Source organism: Pristiophorus japonicus, chromosome 4, assembly GCF_044704955.1.
Source record: "Pristiophorus japonicus isolate sPriJap1 chromosome 4, sPriJap1.hap1, whole genome shotgun sequence".
NCBI lineage: Eukaryota > Metazoa > Chordata > Chondrichthyes > Pristiophoridae > Pristiophorus > Pristiophorus japonicus.
In genome coordinates this window covers 293,617,619-293,638,675 of record NC_091980.1, presented here as the reverse complement: position 1 = coordinate 293,638,675, position 21,057 = coordinate 293,617,619, and the positions used below count along the sequence as shown (strand labels likewise).

General features: G+C 41.4%; 1 protein-coding gene across 2 annotated transcripts in view; it reads right to left on the bottom strand.

Annotated features, from left to right (window-relative positions):
• The window catches only part of LOC139263461 (latent-transforming growth factor beta-binding protein 2-like), an 857,891-nt gene that overhangs the window by 266,980 nt on the left and 569,854 nt on the right, over window positions 1-21,057 (bottom strand). For both annotated transcript variants that reach the window (XM_070879584.1, XM_070879586.1), the window contains 3 exons: window positions 17,115-17,240; window positions 14,824-14,949; window positions 11,186-11,314 (listed from right to left, as the gene is read on the bottom strand). In XM_070879584.1, the coding sequence (XP_070735685.1) occupies window positions 11,186-11,314; window positions 14,824-14,949; window positions 17,115-17,240 (381 nt within the window). The remainder of the gene's footprint in view (window positions 1-11,185; window positions 11,315-14,823; window positions 14,950-17,114; window positions 17,241-21,057) is intronic.

The window sequence follows — 21,057 nt, the reverse complement described above, 5'->3', positions numbered from 1 at the left end:
TGTTGGGGAAGTCCAGAACCAGGGGTCACAGTCTGAGGATAAGGGGTAAGCCATTTAGGACCGAGATGAGGAGAAACTTCTTCACCCAGAGAGTGGTGAACCTGTGGAATTCTCTACCACAGAAAGTAGTTGAGGCCAATTCACTAAATATATTCAAAAGGGAGTTAGATGAAGTCCTTACTACTCGGGGGATCAAGGGTTATGGCGAGAAAGCAGGAAGGGGGTACTGAAGTTTCATGTTCAGCCATGAACTCATTGAATGGCGGTGCAGGCTAGAAGGGCTGAATGGCCTGCTCCTGCACCTATTTTCTATGTTTCTATGTTTCGCAGCCCCTCCCTCCCCACCCGGTGATATCGAGACCAGCATCTCGTTACTCTCCCGCCCTCCCCCCTCCGCCTACTTTAAAGATTAAGGTAGGATTTGCTTGATTTCTATTAGCATGTTACTTGTTTGTGCTTTTCCTAGCAATGTTTGGTGCTTGGTTGTATTGTTTCAGGTCATCACTGGTTCCCTTCCCTCCCCTATCCCTGCACTAATGTTCGCCGATGTACTAATGTGCGCTGATTTCTTCACTGCCCGCAAGAGCTGGCCACATACGCTGACCTAAGTCGATTTGGAGTAAGTTTTAGCTGGCCAAAGTGACATAAATGGTCAAAACTGGCATAAGTGGCTGGGAAAGACCCCTTTTGAAAAAAAAAACTGAACTAAAAAAAAATCGGACCTAACTAAGTTACTCTGGAGAAAGTTTATTGGGGAAAATGGCGTTTTTCAACTTACGCCAGAAAAACCAACTTACTCCAAAAAAATTGGAGCATGTCATGGCCAAAATTGGGCCCATGAATGTGCACAAATCGTTGAAGGTGGCAGAGCAGGTTGAGAAAGTGGTTAAAAAAGCATACAGGAGACTGGGCTTCATAAATAGAGGCATAGAGTACATAAGCAAAGAAGTTTTGATGAACCTTTATAAAACACTGGTTCGCCCTCAACTTGAGTATTGTGTCCAATTCTGGGCACCACACTTTAGGAAGGATGTGAAGGCCTTAAAGAAGGTGCAGAAAAGATTTCCAAGAATGGTTCCAGAGATGAGGGACTTCAGTTACGTGGATAGACTGGAGAAGCTGGAGTTGTTCTCCTTACAGCAGAGAATGTTGAGAGGAGATTTGATAGAGGTGGTCAAAATCATGAGGGGTCCAGACAGAGGAGATCGAGAGAAACTGTTCCCATTGGCGGATGGGTCAAGAATCAGAGGACACAACTTCAAGGCAATTGGCAAAAGAACCAAAGGCAACATGAGGAAAAACTTTACGCAGGTAGTGATTAGGATCTGGAATGCATTGCCTGAAAGGGTAGTGGAAGTAGACTCAATCGTGGTTTTCAAAAGTTAATTGGATAAGTACTTGAAGGAAAAACATTTGAAGGGCTACGGGGAAAGGGCAGGGGAGTGGGACTAGCTGGAATGCTCTTGCAGAGAGCCGGCACAGGCTCAACAGGCCAAAATGGCCTCCTCCTGTGCTGTAGCCATTCTATGATAGCTGACAATTTGTTTGTTCTGAGGTCAGTTCAAGTTTTTTTGGGGGGAAATATACAATAGGATATACAATAGGATGCATTAGGAAAAAGCTTGATTTGGCATGAGATTAAAATTAAGTTAAAGTTAAACCCCATCAGTCTGAGCAGCTTGTAAATCAGATAATTCTGCTGCTTTGTGGTTCATTTGTCTTCTTCGGCTTCTTGCCATCTTTCTTCTCCTAGCTATTTCATTGTTAGGCCCCTTTTCATGGAAAACTTGTCGAAGACAAATTTGGCATCAAAAGTCTTTCAGGCCTTGACTGGGCTAGAACTTCCCAAATCTGTACAAGCGATGGAATTTTTTTTTGTTTCGGATGTTGAAGGTGTGTCCATCATAACTCTGGTGAATGCACAGACCATACTTCACCTCTCCTGAGCTCTTATCTTTGACTGTCATGAGACCATATACCCTTGGTTTACTCCAAAAGGCACTCTTAGATTTTTCTTGGTCTGTCAAATAAGCCTGTTGACTATTGTAGCACAAATGGATCGTGGGAACTGCTAGGGGAATGCATATTGGGATGCCAGCCAAGATCCTAAGCAAAGTCCAGGAAGGGAAGGAGGCAATTGTAAGCAGGCGTACGTGGGCCTGATGTGGTTCGATGGTTCAATCTGAAGCCTTATATCGCATTCCTGCTCCTCTGGATTCCGCATTTAGTCAAGTAAAAAACTGTAAACTAACCGTTTGGGTGGCAGTATTCGAGACTTTCATGCAAGTCATTGATATATATGGAGAAAAGCTGAGGCCTTAGAACAAATTGCTGGGGAACACCACTCATTACAATCAGAACACATTCCTTTTATCTCAACTCTCTGTCTTTCACTTCCCGTGCAATTACCAACCAACAAGGTTACCTCCGATTCCAATTCAACGTCAGTCGTAGAGCTGATGAAGAAATCCTGAAAAAGGGGACTTGTCAGCTGGCTCATAACCAACTCGTGACTATAGTCCTTGGATGAAAGTAAGTGGGATGTTTTTGGTGCCAAGGTGGTTTGTAAGATGATGGCCCTGACATCCAGGTCCTCTGCTTCCCGCGGGCGTTTGCGTGAAAATAGGTAAAAAGTTGCGCACCTACCTTTTACAGGTGCGCCCTCCAGCAATCCCGGTTGGAGGTCTCCTCTCCCTGCGCATCGCATCTTGCAGATGCACAGAGTGAAGCTGGAGTCACGTGGCACTAGGCAGCCTCAGTCGCGTGGTACTGGACAGCCAATCCAGGTAAAGTATTCTCATTCATAGTAATGGGAACTCCATAAGTAGGAGTTCTCATTATGATGATTGAGACCCCCCCCCGCCACCCCAAACACCAATAATAGAAAAAAAACATCACATATGTAACATTAATTTATATTAAAGTGTTAAAAATATATATATTTTTCCTAATTTAAAAAAAAATTGTAATTATAGTTTAAAATAGACTTACCTTAGTGGGCAGTGTTTTTAACATTAAAATGTGTTTTTAAATTTTATTTTTTATGCTTTTTATATGTTTTAAAACTCTTACGCTGGTAAAAGTAGACTATGCGCCTGATTTTATCAGGCGCAAGAGTTTGAAGGACATTCGCTGGGTAAGAGATGAGCAAATACCACAATCTTGCCCATGCGAATGTCCTTGCTGCCGAGATGCATTGGATCTGTCAAGCCAGAACTTGACAGATCGGAAAAGCCGGCTTTTGGCGCATGCGCATTGCGCGGCGAAAATTAGCTTTTGCGATGCAGTCCCGGGTCTGTACACACTCTGTACGGTCCTGGGAAGGCTGGAAATTCAGGGCCAATGGTATGCCTAGCCATGAAAGACTGGAATCAAGCCAACTCCTTGTGGCCGACGCAGTAATTCGATCCGTGAAGCGGGCTGTATCCTAGAGTGTAGTTGATGATTGACTAGTCAGCCTGACTCACTATTGGAACACGGAGGGAAAGACATGTTATTAGGGGCTTGGATTCTCCCAGTCAGCTACAGATGGCCCTTCAAGCCAATGCACAAATGGTGGATATGGCTGGGCAAACAGCTTTCGGTAACATGCTTGGGATAATTAAGCAGAAAGCCCTGTCTGATGCTCGACTTACTTATACTTCCATAAGATCTGTGTTTGGTTTACAAATGTGGTAGAGTATCACATCTTGTTTTAGTTTTAAGATATCAAGTGAAGTTATTTTACAAAAGTTAACAAGCACAAAAGTAGCAGCCATACAATATCAGTTATATTTTTACACAAGATCACTGTTCACCAAATGGACAAAATAATATCAGGGAGGTAAATTTTCGCCGGGGGGTGGGGGGTGGGGGTTCTGCTTGTCCACCGTAACTTCGGTATAAGAGCTGGAGAAACTAAGGGAAAAAAGCCAACAATCAGGAGAACCATCGTGGAAATTCAATACTGCAACTCTAAGAATTATGTTGCTTGCGAATAACTTTTAAGGGGTACTGCTACTTTTCTTTGCAATTCTTAACACTGTGAGCGTTGACTTAATTGGCACAGCTTTTTCATAGAAACATAGAAAATAGGTGCAGAAGTAGGCCATTCAGCCCTTCAAGCCTGCACCACCATTCAATAAGATCATGGCTGATCATTCCCTGCTTTCTCTCCATACCCCTTGATCCTCTTACCCGTAAGGGCCATATCTAACTCCCTCTTGAATATATCCAATGAATTGGCATCAACAACTCTCTGCAGCAGGGAATTCCACAGGTTAACAACTCTCTGAGTGATGAAAGTTTCTCCTCATCTCAGTCCTAAATGGCCTACCCCTTATCCTAAGACTGTGTCTCCTGGTTCTGGACTTCCCCAACATTGGGAACACTCTACCTGCATCTAACCTGTCCCGTCCCGACAGAATCTTATATGTTTCTATGAGATACCCTCTCATCCTTCTGAACTCCAATGTATAAAGGCCCAGTTGATCCAGTCTCTCCTCATATGTCAGTCCTGCCAACCCGGGAATCAATCTGGTGAACCTTCGCTGCACTCCCTCAATAGCAAGAACATCCTTCCTCCGATTAGGAGACCAAAAGTGAACACAATATTCCAGCTAAGGCCTCACCAAGGCCCTGTAGAACTGCAGTAAGACCTCCCTGCTCCTATACTCAAATGCCCTAGCTATGAAGGCCAACATACCATTTGCCTTCTTCACTGCCTGCTGTACCTGTATGCCAACTTTCAATGACTGATGAACCATGACACCCAGGTCTCGTTGCACCTCCCCTTTTCCTAATCTGCCACCATTCAGGTAATATTCTGTCTTCGCGTTTTTGCCCCCAAAGTGGATAACCTCACATTTATCCACATTATACAGCATCTGCCATGTCTTTGCCCACTCACCTAATCTGTCCAAGTCACCCTGCAGCTTCCTAGCGTCCCCCTCACAGCTCACACCGCCACCCAGTTTAGTGTCATCTGCAAACTTGGAGATATTACACTCAATTCCTCCATCCAAATCATTGATGTATATTGTAAAGAGCTGGGTCCCAGCACTGAGCCCTGCGGCATTCCACTAGTCACTGCCTGCCATTCTGAAAAGAACCCGTTTATCCCGACTCTCTGCTTCCTGTTTGCCAACCAGTTCTCTATCCACATCTGTATATTACTCCCAGTACCATGTGCTTTGATTTTGCACACCAATCTCTTGTGTGGGACCTTGTCAAAAGCCTTTTGAAAGTCCAAATACACCACATCCACTGGTTCTCCCTGGTCCACTCTACTAGTTACATCCTCAAAAAATTCCAGAAGATTTGTCAAGCATAATTTCCCCTTCATAAATCCATGCTGACTTGGACCGATTCTGTCACTGCTTTCCAAATGTGCTGCTATTTCATCCTTAATAATTGATTCCAACATTTTCCCCACCACTGATGTCAGGCTAACCGGTCTATAATTACTCGCTTTCTCTCTCCCTCCCTTTTTAAAAAGTGGTGTTACATTAGCTACCCTCCAGTCCATAGGAACTGATCCAGAGTCGATAGACTGTTGGAAAATGATCACCAATGCATCCACTATTTCTGGGGCCACTTCCTTAAGTACTCTGGAATGCAGACCATCAGGCCCCGGGGATTTATCGGCCTTCAATCCCATCAATTTCCCTAACACAATTTGCCGCCTAAGGATATCCTTCAGTTCCTCCTTCTCACTCGACCCTCGGTCCCCCTAGTACTTCCGGAAGGTTATTTGTGTCTTCCTTCATGAAGACAGAACCAAGTATTTGTTCTTTCAGGAATCAGTGGTATTTAAACTGACTTTTTGTATTCCAGAAATGTGTTTCCAGGATTTTGAATATCTCACTGTCAGATTTAAGCAGACATTTGGGGCTAAAAATTCGGTTGCTTCGTGCCACCTGTTAGAGGGGCACTAACGGGCTGCCTAGCGCTTACAGGCCGAGCGGCGTGCTGTTAGTGCCTGCCGCGAACTTCATTGGTGGTTTAGCAGCGGCACTATCAGTTAGCGCCTCTTCCTGTAGCGCCATCCACTTGGTGACATCATGAGTGTGCATCGCCATGTTAGCGCCGCTATCCCGAACGTCACTCCTTTCGCCTGCTGTAGCCCCTGGCGCCGTCACCGACTGGGAGAGTAGGCGTTCCGTGGAAGCTCCCAGGGCGATATTATAAAGCAGTAGCAGAAGCAGGTAGGTGTTCAGTGTAAAATCTTTTAACATTGCTGTGATCCTGTGAGGTCTGACATCAGCTGCTGATGTCTCCAATAGTCCATTCAACTTTCTCTCATTTTTCAGGTGGTCCAGCGCGGCACTAGAATGCTGGTTTCCCTAGCGCTAGAACTTAATTATTCCTGCAGCACTACCGCCCCATAGTACCCTAAGAGCAGGGTGGGACACTTCTTTTAGCGCTCCACTCCCCTCTTGGGGCGCTAATAGTGAATATCCCGGTTGGAGGCGGTAAACATCACCCGATACTAAAATTAGAATCCAGGCGGTGTTACCGCCTCTAACAGGGCTATAACAAATTGTTAGCCCTCAGTTCTGCACCAACTGAGTTCCTGTACAAACTGAACCAATCACAGCATCGTTTAACTTGGAATGATTTCGCGCTCAAGCCTATAACGGACAACATTTTCAACGCTACATTGAAATAAGCTTGGTACTAGGTTCTGAACTGCAGCTTTTTGTAAACTACCTGTGTATTGTGACTGGATTCAAACTAGACCATAGACTAAATTGTAGCCAACTCTTCGATCCACACTTGCTGTTAGAAAGGCTACACACCAGCAGCACTGCCTCACAAAGCTATCCCTAAATGTCTGTGCCGTGACCAGCATTGCAAGGTGTTCTTTCATGTCCAAGGAAAAGACCAACTTATGAAAATACGAAGCAAATCTACTTTATTGGTAAAATGGCTTTTCATTTAATCGCCTTCTTTTCATTTGTAAAATACATTATAATCCTATTTTTATCAAAAACATTTTGTACAAAAATAAACCTTAATTTGCAGAATACCATTCTTAGGTGATGAAAACCATATTTTTTATGTACTGCAAGGTGGAAACATATTCAGTACTTAAAAGGTTCATTGGGGTTATTCCCACAATAGCTCTGTTTGGAGTGCTGTTGCATGTGTTTCCGTGGACACATTCCTATAAATTTTCACTTCAATCATTTTCTAATTCACTCCCTTCATTAAAACATGATGTAATCGCTCTTGAATTTCTTTGCATTATAATTAAATGTACTGGCATAACTTTAAAGACAGTCTACATCTTGGATATAAACAGCTGTCTGCTCAGCATGAACAGTCTCATTACTACAGCAATGATGGTTACATAATCTTGTTATATGTTAGAACTTAAATCTCTGCCATTGTAATACATGCCATCCTAAACCACGTAAAGGTAATTCTATTTCTACTGCAAGGAAAAAGTACTGAAAGCTGCCTCCGCTTTTTAATTATCTGTTAAACTCTGGGAAGACTGACGCCGTTGTCTTTAGCCCCTGTCACACAATTTGTACTCTTGCCATCCTCCTCACCAGGCACTTGCCTTAGGTTTAACTAAATTGTTCACAGTCTCTGCTTCCTAGTTCCACCTCTGAAACATCGCCTGTCTCCGCCCTTGTCTCAACTCATCAGCTGCTGAAACCCTCATCCATGCCTTTGTTACCTCTAGACTTGACTATTCCTACGCTCTCCTGGCCAGCCTCCCATCTTCCACCCTTCATAAACTTGAGCTCATCCAAGACACTGCTGCCCATATCCTGACTCACACCAAGTCCTGTTCACCCATCATCCCTATGCTCGCTGGCGTACATTGGTCGCTAGTCCGGTAATGCCTCAATTTAAAAAAGTGTCATCCTTGTGTTCAAATCCTTCCATGGCCTTGCGGTGGGGGGGCGGGGGAAGGGGGCGTGAAATTGCTGTGGTGCCTTGTCACAGCATAAATCGATCCAAAGAAATTCTCAAATTGTCCCAAGTAGAAAAATATCTATGTCCTTAATACAATCATTATGGACAATGGCTTCTAAAGCTTCAAATCACTCCCTTCATATCCATTAACAATGCTCTACATAAAAACACCTTGGCATCCCTTGTGCCCAATTGCTCACCTGCAAGGGAAAATAAGTATTACAGTGGCGTTTTTGATGGGTGCTAAAAGAGTGGGGACTCGGTGTGATAGGTTCCCATTCTACTTTATATCATTTCCTGCCCAGATTTTGTTGTTTCCCTGGTGCAATGGCTGTGGAAATTGTGGCCCTGTATGTTTATTAATTGATAATTAATAGATGTTGGGGACACAATATAGTAAATGGTGAATAGAAACAGAATAACGGTTTACTCCAGTGCACACAAGCACCTGAAACAATCTTTATTGTTTAAGTAGAATACCCGGCAGTAAATGAATTCAAGAATGCTCTCCAATATCAAAATCTGTCTGATGTTATCAACCTTTCCAACTTCACAACATTGTTGAATCTTTGATAAATGTAGCCTGAGAATAGCCATATTTCTCAATTTAATATTCAGGATTTAAAAAAATAGAATGAGCCAGAACTTCCACCAAATAAACACTGAGGATAGAAGCCATCCTATGGAGTTTACAACCCAATCTCCATAGCTTATCCATTGATTCTATCACTCTCCCCTGCTGTTTGGTCAGGTTAAGCCTCATTAACCTGTCAAACCCGGAGCTAAACTTTACACCTCATATCTAGCCCACCATCAAGAACATCTTCAGTATCACGCTCCTCTGTAGTTAGCTCACTCCCACCGCCACTGAAAGCCTCATTCGCATCTTCATCATCTTTAGGCTCAACTTTGTCAATGCTCCCATCAGTCTCAGAAACTCCACAACAGAATTTTACAGCACTGAAGGAGGGATGCTTGTGCCAGCTTTCTGAAAGAAATCCCATTCCCGACCCTCTTCTCCAGTATCTCCTTATAATTAAAGCCTCTCATCCCTGGTGTCATAATCACTTCAACACTCTTTTCATGCTTTTAAAATTCTTCCTAAAATAAGGTTACCAAAAATGGGCACAATATTCAAACTAAGGCCAACATCTGTACAGATTTAGCACCATCTCTTTGCGTTTGTACTCTTGGGTCTCTATTTATAAATTCTGCAATTCCATATACTCTTTTCCTGCTTTATCAACATATATCTCACATTTAATGGTATAGATAGGTTGACCCCCATGCATCTCTGCTCCTCTACTCCTTTAAAGATTTAGCATTTCGTGTCCTCTCCTTATTCTTCCTTCCAGAATGTATCAGCATTACATTTCATCTGACATCTATCTGTCTAACCTGCCTATGCTCTCCAGAAATCACTTACAATCCTTTTTTTGTTAACCATTCTTCCCATTTTTGTGTCAATTACAAATTTTGATATTGTGTCCCCAAAACCCAAGTCAAGATTATTTGGGAAAAGTTGTCTCTGCCAAAATGAGTTATGTTACCTCTCTCAACAGATGCGAGGTTGCAAGTGCCAACAGAATGGCACAGAGCAGCTCTCGGACAGCCTGATGTAATGTATGCACCTGTGAACATGCTCACAGGTTTATGAAGCTGTTGCAATGTGAGTGACTTAGCCAGTCATGTGATGTTCACAAGACTTAATAAAACCCCAGTTAATTGAGTCCAGGTTCTCCACAATGAGGCATGCAGTTGTGAACCTGATCGATGAACTGGTAGGGTTCAGTTTGATTGTTAAACCTTTGCTAATAAACCAGCTAGTTCCTTACAGCAAATGTGTAGCTGTGAATTCTTAAGCAAAGAACCCATGAAGCAAATGCACTACACCTGACTACCCCAGCATACCTCCGCAACGCTTCCTCCTCTTCTGAACTTGTCAGATTGGAGGATTCCTATTTGCCAACCCACTGGTGTGAATAAAGAGAGCATGGGGCAAAAAAGTAAATTAATGATCTCAACTAGCATAAAGGCTCCTTAACAACTGAGTGCCCTCTGGATACAAAATGATGTGCTAAGATGACAAAAATTGGCCCCACTCTCTCTGTTTAGTATGCTTTATAAAATTTATAGAACACAAAACAAAAACTATAATCGGAGTGTAATCAGAACACCCTGTCATTTATTTCCTCTCATACACACAGCTTCGATTTAAAAAAGTACTTAATATAAACATTAGCAAAATATATATTTTAAATTTGTCCTTTAACTTTTCTTCATATGATTTTAAAACACAACAGAGCAGAAACTGATAGAAGTTAAAGCAAAACAGTTCGCAGTTCAACTTTTCAAAGGGTACAGATGCATCCTGGGAACTGGTACACTGCACATGATCAAACTCATTATCCAGCTCAACTAGGAGTCATATCGTAATGGAAAACTGTGAACTCAATGCCTGTGATTTTCTGTCTACTGATTTTGATGCGCACTTGCGAGTGAGAACTTGGAAAACTTACCCTAATGTTTTTCGACATTCTGGAGTCACTATTACTCAAAAGGTAGTTAAATTGTGTTTACTCCAAATGTCACTCAATGATGAACCCATCAGTTGTTTTTGTTTAATGAAACCTAGCCAAATTTATATCAGTAAATGGGTAACATGCATATTTTGCACTTATGTGCTAACATTTTGAATATCCCAATGTCTTTTTTGCAAAACACATATTTAACAAATTGAAAAAAAAAACACTGGACAACCAGATAACACTTTCAGGAAATGTTACTCTCGCAGTTCAAAAACCAAACAGTATAGTCTCCAGCAATCTAGTGCTCCTTCAGTACTGCATTGGAGTGTCAGTGTGTTGAAACCCTAACTTGTGATTTTCTAATTTTACACGCTTACATTATTTTGGCATTTGTACATGGACCCACACAAGTTCTATTTTCTAATCAGAGACTTGGCTGGGGAGAAAGTGAAGCATGGTGCAGGCCATGGAGATTAGTATGGATTCTGTCAGTGGGCTCCTTCATCGACTTCCCAACTGACATAGTTGTGTGACAGAGGATGAGACACATGCAAGCTAGTGTTCTCATTCTCTGCCAGGTAATCTGACTGAGTTTGCCCTTTAGGAGAAACCCAAGCCTAAATATGTTACCTGAAGCTGGATTTCTTGACAAAAGTATTTTAGTTAAACCCATGATGGAAAAAAAACAGAAATGTGGATACATTAGCTTTGATGCTCAACTTTGTTGACAACATTTGAGTACTAACCTTGGCAGCTTCGTTTGTCTTGTAAAATGGCTAACGTGTATCCAGAAAAGCAGGAGCAGGAGTAGGTGCCCACTATATTAATGCAATGGCCATTTCCCTCACATGGGTCCGCTTCACATTCATTTATATCTTCAGATTCAAATGGCAAGATGACAATCATAAGTGGATTCAATCACAGAAAAAGAGAACAAAGTCATGGACAGGACAATGTAATTTTACTAGTTAATGTGGGTTCAGTTATAGTTTCATCACTTAAACCCCAACTATTTCCCTTTCAGTTCTGGCAAAGGGAGTCTATCAGCAATAACCTCTTTTCAGGTGTTGATGGATTTGTTGTGCATTTTCATCATTTTCTGTTCTTATGGTTTTCCAGTTGTTTATATAGTTTGCTTTTCCAACCAATCAATCAACAATCAAATTCCCCTTAAATCCAGTAACATAAACTGTAACAGCTGCACTAAAAATATAATTGTAAAAATATTTCTTCGGACCACACGTCAAACTGCAGCAAAATAGCACAGGCTTATTTGGAAAATAGTTCTGTATACTGACCTTAAAATATCAACAATTTGGTTGGATTACAGAAACCCACTGTTTGTAATATCTCACCACTAGATGAGTCCACTGGGACTCAATTACAGTTTCATAGTTCCAAACAACACTACCCTTACATAACCTGCTTATAATTCTATGCCACTCTTAGTTAATATCCAAATCCTAGAAAAAGCAGGCATTTTTATTTATGGTTGATCATACATTAACTAATAACCTAGAGCGATAATTTACCGGTAATCAGTACGCAACTTAAAGTAGGATTCCTGTAGGCTACATAATTGTCACCCAGAAGTCTGTTCCACAATGTGGTTGACTCTTAACTGCCCTCTGCAATGGTGGCTCACCACCACCTTCTCAAGGGCAATCAGGGATGGGCAATAAATGCTGGCCTTGCCAGCGACGCCCACATCCCCTCAATGAATTTTAAAAACAAGGGAAGCCAGTGTAACAAATGGCAACGATAACCACAGGCTACAAATCTGAGGTTTAGGAGTTGAATTAAGAGTTTCAGGTAATTATTATTAATTAGACTAACCACAGAAGTCAGAAGTATCATAATTTACCTATTTCACAAGTAACATAAAAATAATTTTAACATGCTGCTTTCTGATAATTCTACATCCTACTTTGCTTATACAGAATGTGATTCTTTAAAAAAATACAAGATTGTACATAATTAGACCAGGAAAAGGATTAAGCAATTTTTGCTGCCTTTATCCTAACCTACACCAAGTCCTGCTCACCCATTACCCCTGTACCCGCTGGCCTACATTGGCACCCGGTCCATCCCATCAATGCCTTCATTCATTGAGTTCAAATCACTCTATGATCTCTTATACAACCCCAATTCTGGAATTCCCTTCCTAAACCTTTCCGCCTCGCCACCTCTCTTTCCTCTTTTGAGACCCTCCTTAAAACCGTCCTCTTTGACCAAACCTAGAGTCACTCTCCCGAATATCTTTCACTGGCTTGTTCATCAAGTTTTGTCCGATTATGCTCCTGTGAAGCACCCTGGGACGTTTTCCTATGTTAAAGGCGCTATATAGGAGTGAAATTTGGAAGCATTTTTACACATAAAATGTAGTGGAACCAATGCTCCCGAAAGGATGGCGATGCCGGGGTAATTGAAATTTTGAAGACTGAGATCAATAGATTTTTGTTGGGTAAGGGCATCAGGGATATGAAGCAAAGGTGGAGTAGAGGTACAGATCAGTCATGATCTAATTGAATAACAGGCTCAAGGAGCTGCATGGTCTACTCCTGTTCCTAAATAAATGCTAGCTGTTGCATGGTGATAAAAAGTACAATAACTGGAAGGTTCGCAGGAGATGGAACACCTGCCCTTTCACCTCCTCCCTTCCCACCATCCAACGCCCCAAACACTCCTTCCAGGTGAAACAGGGATTTACTTGTACTACTTTCAATTTAATATACTGTATTCGCTGCTAACAATGAGGTCTCTTCTACATTGGGGAGATGAAATGCAGATTGGGTGACCGCTTTGCGGAACACCTCCATTCAGTTTACACACTTGACTCTGAGCTTCTGGTCACTTGCCATTTTAATTCTCCCTCCCACTCCCACTCTCACTCTGACCTCTCTGCCCTCAGCTTCCTCCACTGTTTCAACAAAGCTGACTAGAAGCTCAAGGAACAGCACCTCATCTTTCGATTAGGCCAACTTTGCAACCTTCCGGACTCAACATAGAGTTCAACAATTTCAGATCAGAACCACTGCTCCCATTTTTTCAGACAGCAGATCCTGGTAATAATTCTGCTGTTCATTTAATCACTCCTGCCTTCTACCCTATTACAGATCTTCTCTTTTACATAGGATATATGGCACAGAAACAGGCCATTCGGCCCAACCAGTCCATGCCGGCGCCCATGCTCCACTCAAGCCCCCTTCCTCGTCTTTCCTCATCTAAATCCAACAGCGTAACCCTCTATTCCCTTCTCCCTCATGTGCTTGTCTAGCCTCCCCTTAAATGCATTTATACTATTCGCTTCAACCACTCCCTGCGGTAGCGAGTTCCACATTCTCACCACTCTTTGGGTAAAGAAGTTTCTTCTGAATTCCCTATTGGATCTCTTGGTGACTATCTTATATTGATAGCCTCTAGTTATGCTCATCCCCATAAGTGGAAACATTCTCTCTGTATCCACTCTATCAAAACCTTTCATAATTTAAAGACCTCATATTCAACCCTCAGCCTTCTTTTGTCAAGAGAAAAGAGACCCAGCTTGTTCATCCTTTTCTGATATGTACATCCTCGCATTTCTGGTATCATCCTTGTAAATTTCTCTGCACCCTCTCCAGTGCCTCTGCATCATTTTTATAATATGGCGACCAGAACGGCATGCAGTACTCCCAAGTGTGATTTAACCAAGGTTCGATACAGGTTGAGTATAACTTCCTTACTTTTCAATTCTATACATTTAGAAATAATCCCTCGTGCTTGGTTTGCTTTTTTTTATGGCCTTGCTAAACTGTGTCGCAAGTTTTAGTGATTTATGTATTTGCACTCCGAGATCCCTTTGTTCCTCTACCCCACCTAGACTCGCACCCCCAAGTAATAAGTGACCTCCCTATTCTTCTTGCCAAAATGTAATACCTCATATTTATCTGTGTTGAACTTCATTTGCCAAATATATGCCCATTCTACATTTATTAATGCCCTGTTGTAACATGTTGCAGTCCTCCACAGTATTGACTATCCCTTCCACCCCCCAAATTTGGAGTAATCTGCAAACTTAGAAATTGTGTTTTTGATTTTGTTCTTTTCTCCCCTCCCCCTCCCCCGTCTCGGTGCTTGCTTAAAACCTGTTACATCTGTAACATTTTTTATTTCTGACAAAATGTCACCAGCCTGAAATGTTAACTATGTTTTTCTTGATTAGTATAGTTGAGAAGGAACCTCTATTGTATTTCATGTTTGCATCAGTGCCATGCCAGCTATTATAGTGCAGTTCATATAGCTTCACTCAATCGTATGCTTAGATATCAGCACTGATTATGTTTATCTATAGAAAATAATTAAAACATGGCAACACTACGAAAAAGAGGTTCTATATTTATTTTACCTATGCAGTCAGTGCCTTGTTGGTTCAGCACAAATCCTGTTGAACAAATGCATCGATAGCCTCCCACTGTATTTTCACATTGTCCATAGCTACAAAGTTGTGGGATTTGCCTGCATTCATCAGTATCTGTCAAGCAAAATCATCAAAAAGTTTTAGATATGGGTGCAAACTGTTACAATGTATTTGCTAAAGAAGAAACATGAAAATTATATTTAGCCAGACTTGCAAGCAGCAGAACAGGTGTAGTATAACTTCCTATGTAAATTTATAAATGGCATGGCAGCCTCAAAAATGCAATTTTATCAAGATTTCGCAGAAGTATATCCAACTGCAATTAACAACATTGAACATGCTTTATTTTTACCACACAAGTTGAAAACATCTCAGAAGGAATGAAAGCTTTTTCTCTCTATATGCATCCTAAAGATCCTAATCTTAGCAATTAATTTGGGGAGTCTGCTTAATTGTCGGTGGATATAATCTACTGGACCAAAAATGCCCAAAGTTGCCAGTAATTGCATAGTCTAACTCAGAGAGATGCTGAAGACTAGATAGCGGAGAAAATGGCAGTGTCATAATGGTATCATAGAAGGTGGCTCTTCTGCATTTTGGAATGTGATACAGTGATTACTCTACATCTAAGCAATGTTAAACTGAGAGTAGGTGGCATTGTGATGGAGTGCAAAGAGGAAAAAGGTTATGTTCCCAGGACCATTACTGAACGATGCTGAAAAGCGGCCTAACTGAATAAAACATGAGCCATGGTTGATGGCCTCTAGTAAACGAATGACTAATTCTGATGAAAAAAATAGGCTGGATAAAAAGAGAAGGCAAAGTTTGTTGTATTTTTCTTGCACTACAAGGCTGGTATAACACATCTCAGAAGCAGAGTAAATCTTTGCTTTTCTCAGTTACAATACCCACTCATTGTTTTTCCATACCTGCAGGAAAAAACTGCAGTCCATTATTTAATAAAATGTGAAAAATTTCTAGCAAGATTAAATCAGAATCATATAGCGGCAGTTAATTAGCGTTTACTTATGTGATGGATATTTTCCAGCTGTGAAATATTCAAATGAACATCTGCGTAAGGTAAACGATCTAATAAAATAATATGTTATTTTTCTACAGGATATATCTATTAACAGACTTCAGACTGAATGATAGCATGACTGGAAACTGCAATCATCCATGTGAAACTTACAGTAGCATAGTAACTCATGTTATAGAAGAATTCACTTAGTGTAATCGCCCTCTGGAACTCATCACCTTTCAAAAGCAACCATTTTATGGGGGAGAAATTGATAACTTCTGCTTTTTTAAGGGGAAGGAGACGGTTGAAGAAATGCAAGTTAAATCCATTCCAGATCTCCTTTCTATACCGAATAGATGTTACGAGTTCCCTCATTTAATATACTCTTGCTATTAATTGTGTAGGATCAGTGAAAAACTAAAATAGTTAATTTAGATGTATGCACTTTTGGAGCCGCTAAGTTATCATAAGCTGATCACGCGAAGCAAATGTATTTAGAGAAACAGGAGGCTTTAAGCAGGAGAAACAGAATAATTATATTAACTAATAATTCCACAATGATGGTATGTTTGTGCAATAACATGGAATATTTTGCAACGTTGCCAACTGGAATTATGGATAAAACATTGTTTTTGCAAATGAGTGGTAAATTTAAAGCATCAAACCTGTCATGTATTCGATTGTCATTGTAACCCATGTATAAACTGACCTAAGTTGTACACTGTGAGAACACTGACCACTAGGTGGTGAACTTGTGGGAGACACTCCTAACCTGGACTTTCAGGTATAAAAGGGGAAGCACTACCCACCTTCATCACTTTAGTGCTGGAATAAAGGTTATTGGTCACAGAGTGATCTTCTCTCAAGTATGAGCCTCGTGTGCATTTGTACTGTCTAGTAAAGACATATCAAAACCCATGATCTGATCAATACAATTAAAGATGAAAGCATCCCCATCATGCAACTGTGGAGCTCCTAATCAGATCCTGGAGCACATCATTGAGCACTGCCCTCAGAGGGAATTCACAGGCAGCCTCCAAGATATCCATGCTGTTACACTGGAAGCTTTGGCCTGGATATCTGACTTAGATATTGACATTTGATTTGCTTTGCTAAATATCAAAAAATACAATTATATATTTAGTAAAGCTTTTAAAATGAAATGACCTGTTGCCACAATTTGCACAGCATCAAAACAGATCAGCATTACAAAATTATTCTTGCAGCTTATGAAGGGCATTTATGAAATATTTCTTACCGACGCACTTTGTTTGCTGATTATCTAGCTGATAACCAGAGTCACAGTTGCACAAATATCCAACTTGTTGATTGATGCAAAGTCCTGGACCACAAATGTTTGGTGAAACGTCACATATATTTATAACTATAGGTGTGGAAACAAAAATAGAAGAACGTAATTTCCATTTTAAATCAGCAAAAACTATTAGCACTTAGTTTCTCCTGTTAACCAAGTGAATGTTAGAATGGAACTTTTGAGCACTGAATTATTTTTGTAGGCATAAATTTTACCGCATTGACCATCGTATACAATATAAAATATATTTTGTCAGTTTTAACTAATATTTGAACCTAACTGCAATTTGGAGAGTTGTTTGGTGCCATATATTCAAGACCACTGTAAACTGGACTGAAACCGCCCAAATATATTTCAGTGAGCAGCCTTAACAGTAAACAGAGTGAAGAATGTCATCATTATTGATAGGATCACGAAGCCAGAGATGAAATAAGTTTTCTACAGAGTAAGATTTTTGTAATTATTGTTATTGCAATGGTTACAACACATTGTTTTGCATCCTATTCATAGCATAGGTTAAAAAAAGGGACGAGGTCCTAAGAGACGAATTTAAGGAGCTAGGAGCTAAATTAAAAAGTAGGACCTCAAAAGTAGTAATCTCGGGATTGCTACCAGTGCCACGTGCTAGTCAGAGTAGGAATCGCAGGATAGTGCAGATGAATACGTGGCTTGAGCAGTGGTGCAGCAGGGAGGGATTCAAATTCATGGGGCATTGGAACCGGTTCTGGGGGAGGTGGGACCAGTACAAACAGGATGGTCTGCACCTGGGCAGGACCGGAACCAATGTCCTAGGGGGAGTGTTTGCTAGTGCTGTTGGGGAGGAGTTAAACTAATATGGCAGGGGGATGGGAACCAATGCAGGGAGACAGAGGGAAACAAAATGGAGACAGAAGCAAAGGACAGAAAGGAGATGAGTAAAAGTGGAGGGCAGAGAAACCCATGGCAAAAAACAAAAAGGGCCAATGTACAGCAAAATTCTAAAGGGTCAAAGTGCAATAAAAAGGCAAGCCTGAAAACTCGGTGCCTCAATGCGAGGAGTATTCGGAACCCAGGAGAGGGCTCTGAGCGAGTTAGAGTGGGTGAGAGCGCAGATGAACAGGCCCCCAAGAAAGAATGCAAAAGGCAGGAGGCAACAGAGCAGAGTAGTACTGGGGTAAGTGTAAATCACAAGGTGATAGGAAGGGACAATATGTATGAAGATAAAGGGGCTGCAGGAGGGGTCAAAACTAAAAATCATGGTTTAAAAGCAAGTATTAAAACACTCTACCTAAACGCACGCAGCATTCGAAATAAAGTAAATGTGTTGACGGCACAAATCATTACAAATGGGTATGATTTGGTGGCCATTACAGAAACGTGGTTGAAGGGTGGCCAAGTCTGGGAATTAAACATACAGGGGTATCTGACAATTCGGAAGGATAGACAAGAAAGGAAAGGAGGTGGGGTAGCTCTGTTAATAAAGGATGATATCAGGGCAGTTGTGAGAGATGATATTGGCTCTAATGAACAAAATGTTGAATCATTGTGGGTGGAGATTAGAGATAGTAAGGGGGAAAAGTCACTGGTGGGCGTAGTTTATAGGCCCCCAAATAATAACTTCACAATGGGGCGGACAATAATCAAGGGAATAATAGAGGTATGTGAAAAAGGAACGGCAGTAGTCATGGGGGATTTTAACCTACATATCGATTGGTCAAATCAAATCGCATGGGGTAGCCTGGAGGAGGAATTCATAAAATGCATACGGGATTGTTTCTTAGAACAGTATGTTACAGAACCTACAAGGGAGCAAGCTATTTTAGATCTGGTCCTGTGTAATGAGACAGGAATAATAAACGATCTCCTAGTAAAAGATTCTCTCGGAATGAGTGATCACAGTATGGTTGAATTTGTAATACAGATTGAGGGTGAGGAAGTAGTGTCTCAAGTGAGTGTACTATGCTTAAATAAAGGGGACGACAGTGAGATGAGGGCAGAGTTAGCGAAAGTAAACTGGGAACATGGACTAAACGGTGGCACAATTGAGGAACAGTGGAGGACTTTTAAGGAACTCTTTCATAGTGCGCAACAAAAATATATTCCAGTGAAAAAGAAGGGCGGTAAGAGAAGGGATAACCAGCCGTGGATAACCAAGGAAATAAAGGAGAGTATCAAATTAAAAACCAATGCGTATAAGGTGGCCAAGGTTAGTGGGAAACTAGAAGATTGGGAAAATTTTAAACGACAGCAAAGTATGACTAAGAAAGCAATAAAGAAAGGAAAGATAGGTTACGAAAGTAAACTTGCGCAAAACATAAAAACAGATAGTAAAAGCTTTTACCGATATATAAAAATGAAAAGAGTGACTAAAGTAAATGTTGGTCCTTTAGAAGATGAGAAGGGGGATTTAGTAATGGGAAATATGGAAATGGCTGAGACCTTAAACAATTATTTTGCTTCGGTCTTCACAGTGGAAGACACAAAAACCATGCCAAAAATTGCTGGTCACGGGAATGACCTTGAGACAATCACTATCACTAGGGGGGTAGTGCTGGATAGGCTAATGGGACTCAAGGTAGACAAGTCCCCTGGTCCTGATTAAATGCATCCCAGGGTATTAAAAGAGATTCCGGAGATGAGGGGGTTACCTTATGACGATAGATTGAGTAGACTGGGTCTTTACTCGTTGGAGTTCAGAAGGATGAGGGGTGATCTTATAGAAACATTTAAAATAATGAAAGGGATAGACAAGATAGAGGCAGAGAGGTTGTTTCCACTGGTCGGGGAGACTAGAACTAGGGGGGCACAGCCTCAAAATACGGGGGAGCCAATTTAAAACCGAGTTGAGAAGGAATTTCTTCTCCCAGTGGGTTGTGAATCTGTGGAATTCTCTGCCCAGGGAAGCAGTTGAGGCTAGCTCATTGAATGTATTCAAATCACAGATAGATAGATTTTTAACCAATAAGGGAATTAAGGGTTATGGGGAGCGGGCGGGTAAGCGGAGTTGAGTCCACGGCCAGATCAGCCATGATCTTTTTGAATGGTGGAGCAGGCTCGAGGGGCTAGATGGCCTACTCCTGTTCCTAATTCTTATGTTTTATGTTCTTATGTTCTTATATATCGCCGTGCCTTCTTGGTCGCTGGGTCAAAATCCTGGAATTCCCTCCCTAACAGTACCTTCACCGCACAGACTGCAGCGGTGCAAGAAGGCGGCTCACCACCACCTTCTCAAGGGCAAGTTGGGATGGGCAATAAATGCTGGCCTGCCAGCGACACCCACATCCCAGAACGAATGAAAAAAAAACATGGTGTACAAAACAAGTCATGATAATAAGTGAATCTCACAAAGAGCCTTGTGGATGATCCTAGAGACTGATTCTGTAAAGTGAAAATCATTGAACTACAAGAGAATTGCTGGCATGCTGGAAGTTGTCGGTAGTAGGTTAGGTGTGGAAACCAGATTTTGGAAAATGTCTCACTTGCTTGGAATCCACAATAGTGTTGTAGTTTGTATCCAGGAGAAGCACTGTGGAACACCTGGAAGGCAGTGTGCTGAATCTGGTTTCAGACTGTATGTTCTGGTTTGTGACCATCTGACCTGCTGTGCAATTGCATTTCAAATTATTATTGGAGAGTGTTCTTTCATTACTGAATTTTGTCATGGCTGTATTTTCTGAGCACTTGAAACAAGTTTGATATTGTAGCTGTGGGTAGGAGAAAGGTTTCCAGTGCTGTGATTAGCTGGCTGACTAATCCAGTTGATCTGACTGGGTCGGGAGTGGTTCATTTGTACATATCAGAATCCATCATCCTGGTGCAGCTGGAATTCGGTTTGAAGGGTTAATGGCTTATGTTCCATTATCATGGGATTATGAAAGCCTTTTGTGTGCCAGGCTTAAAGCCCCTC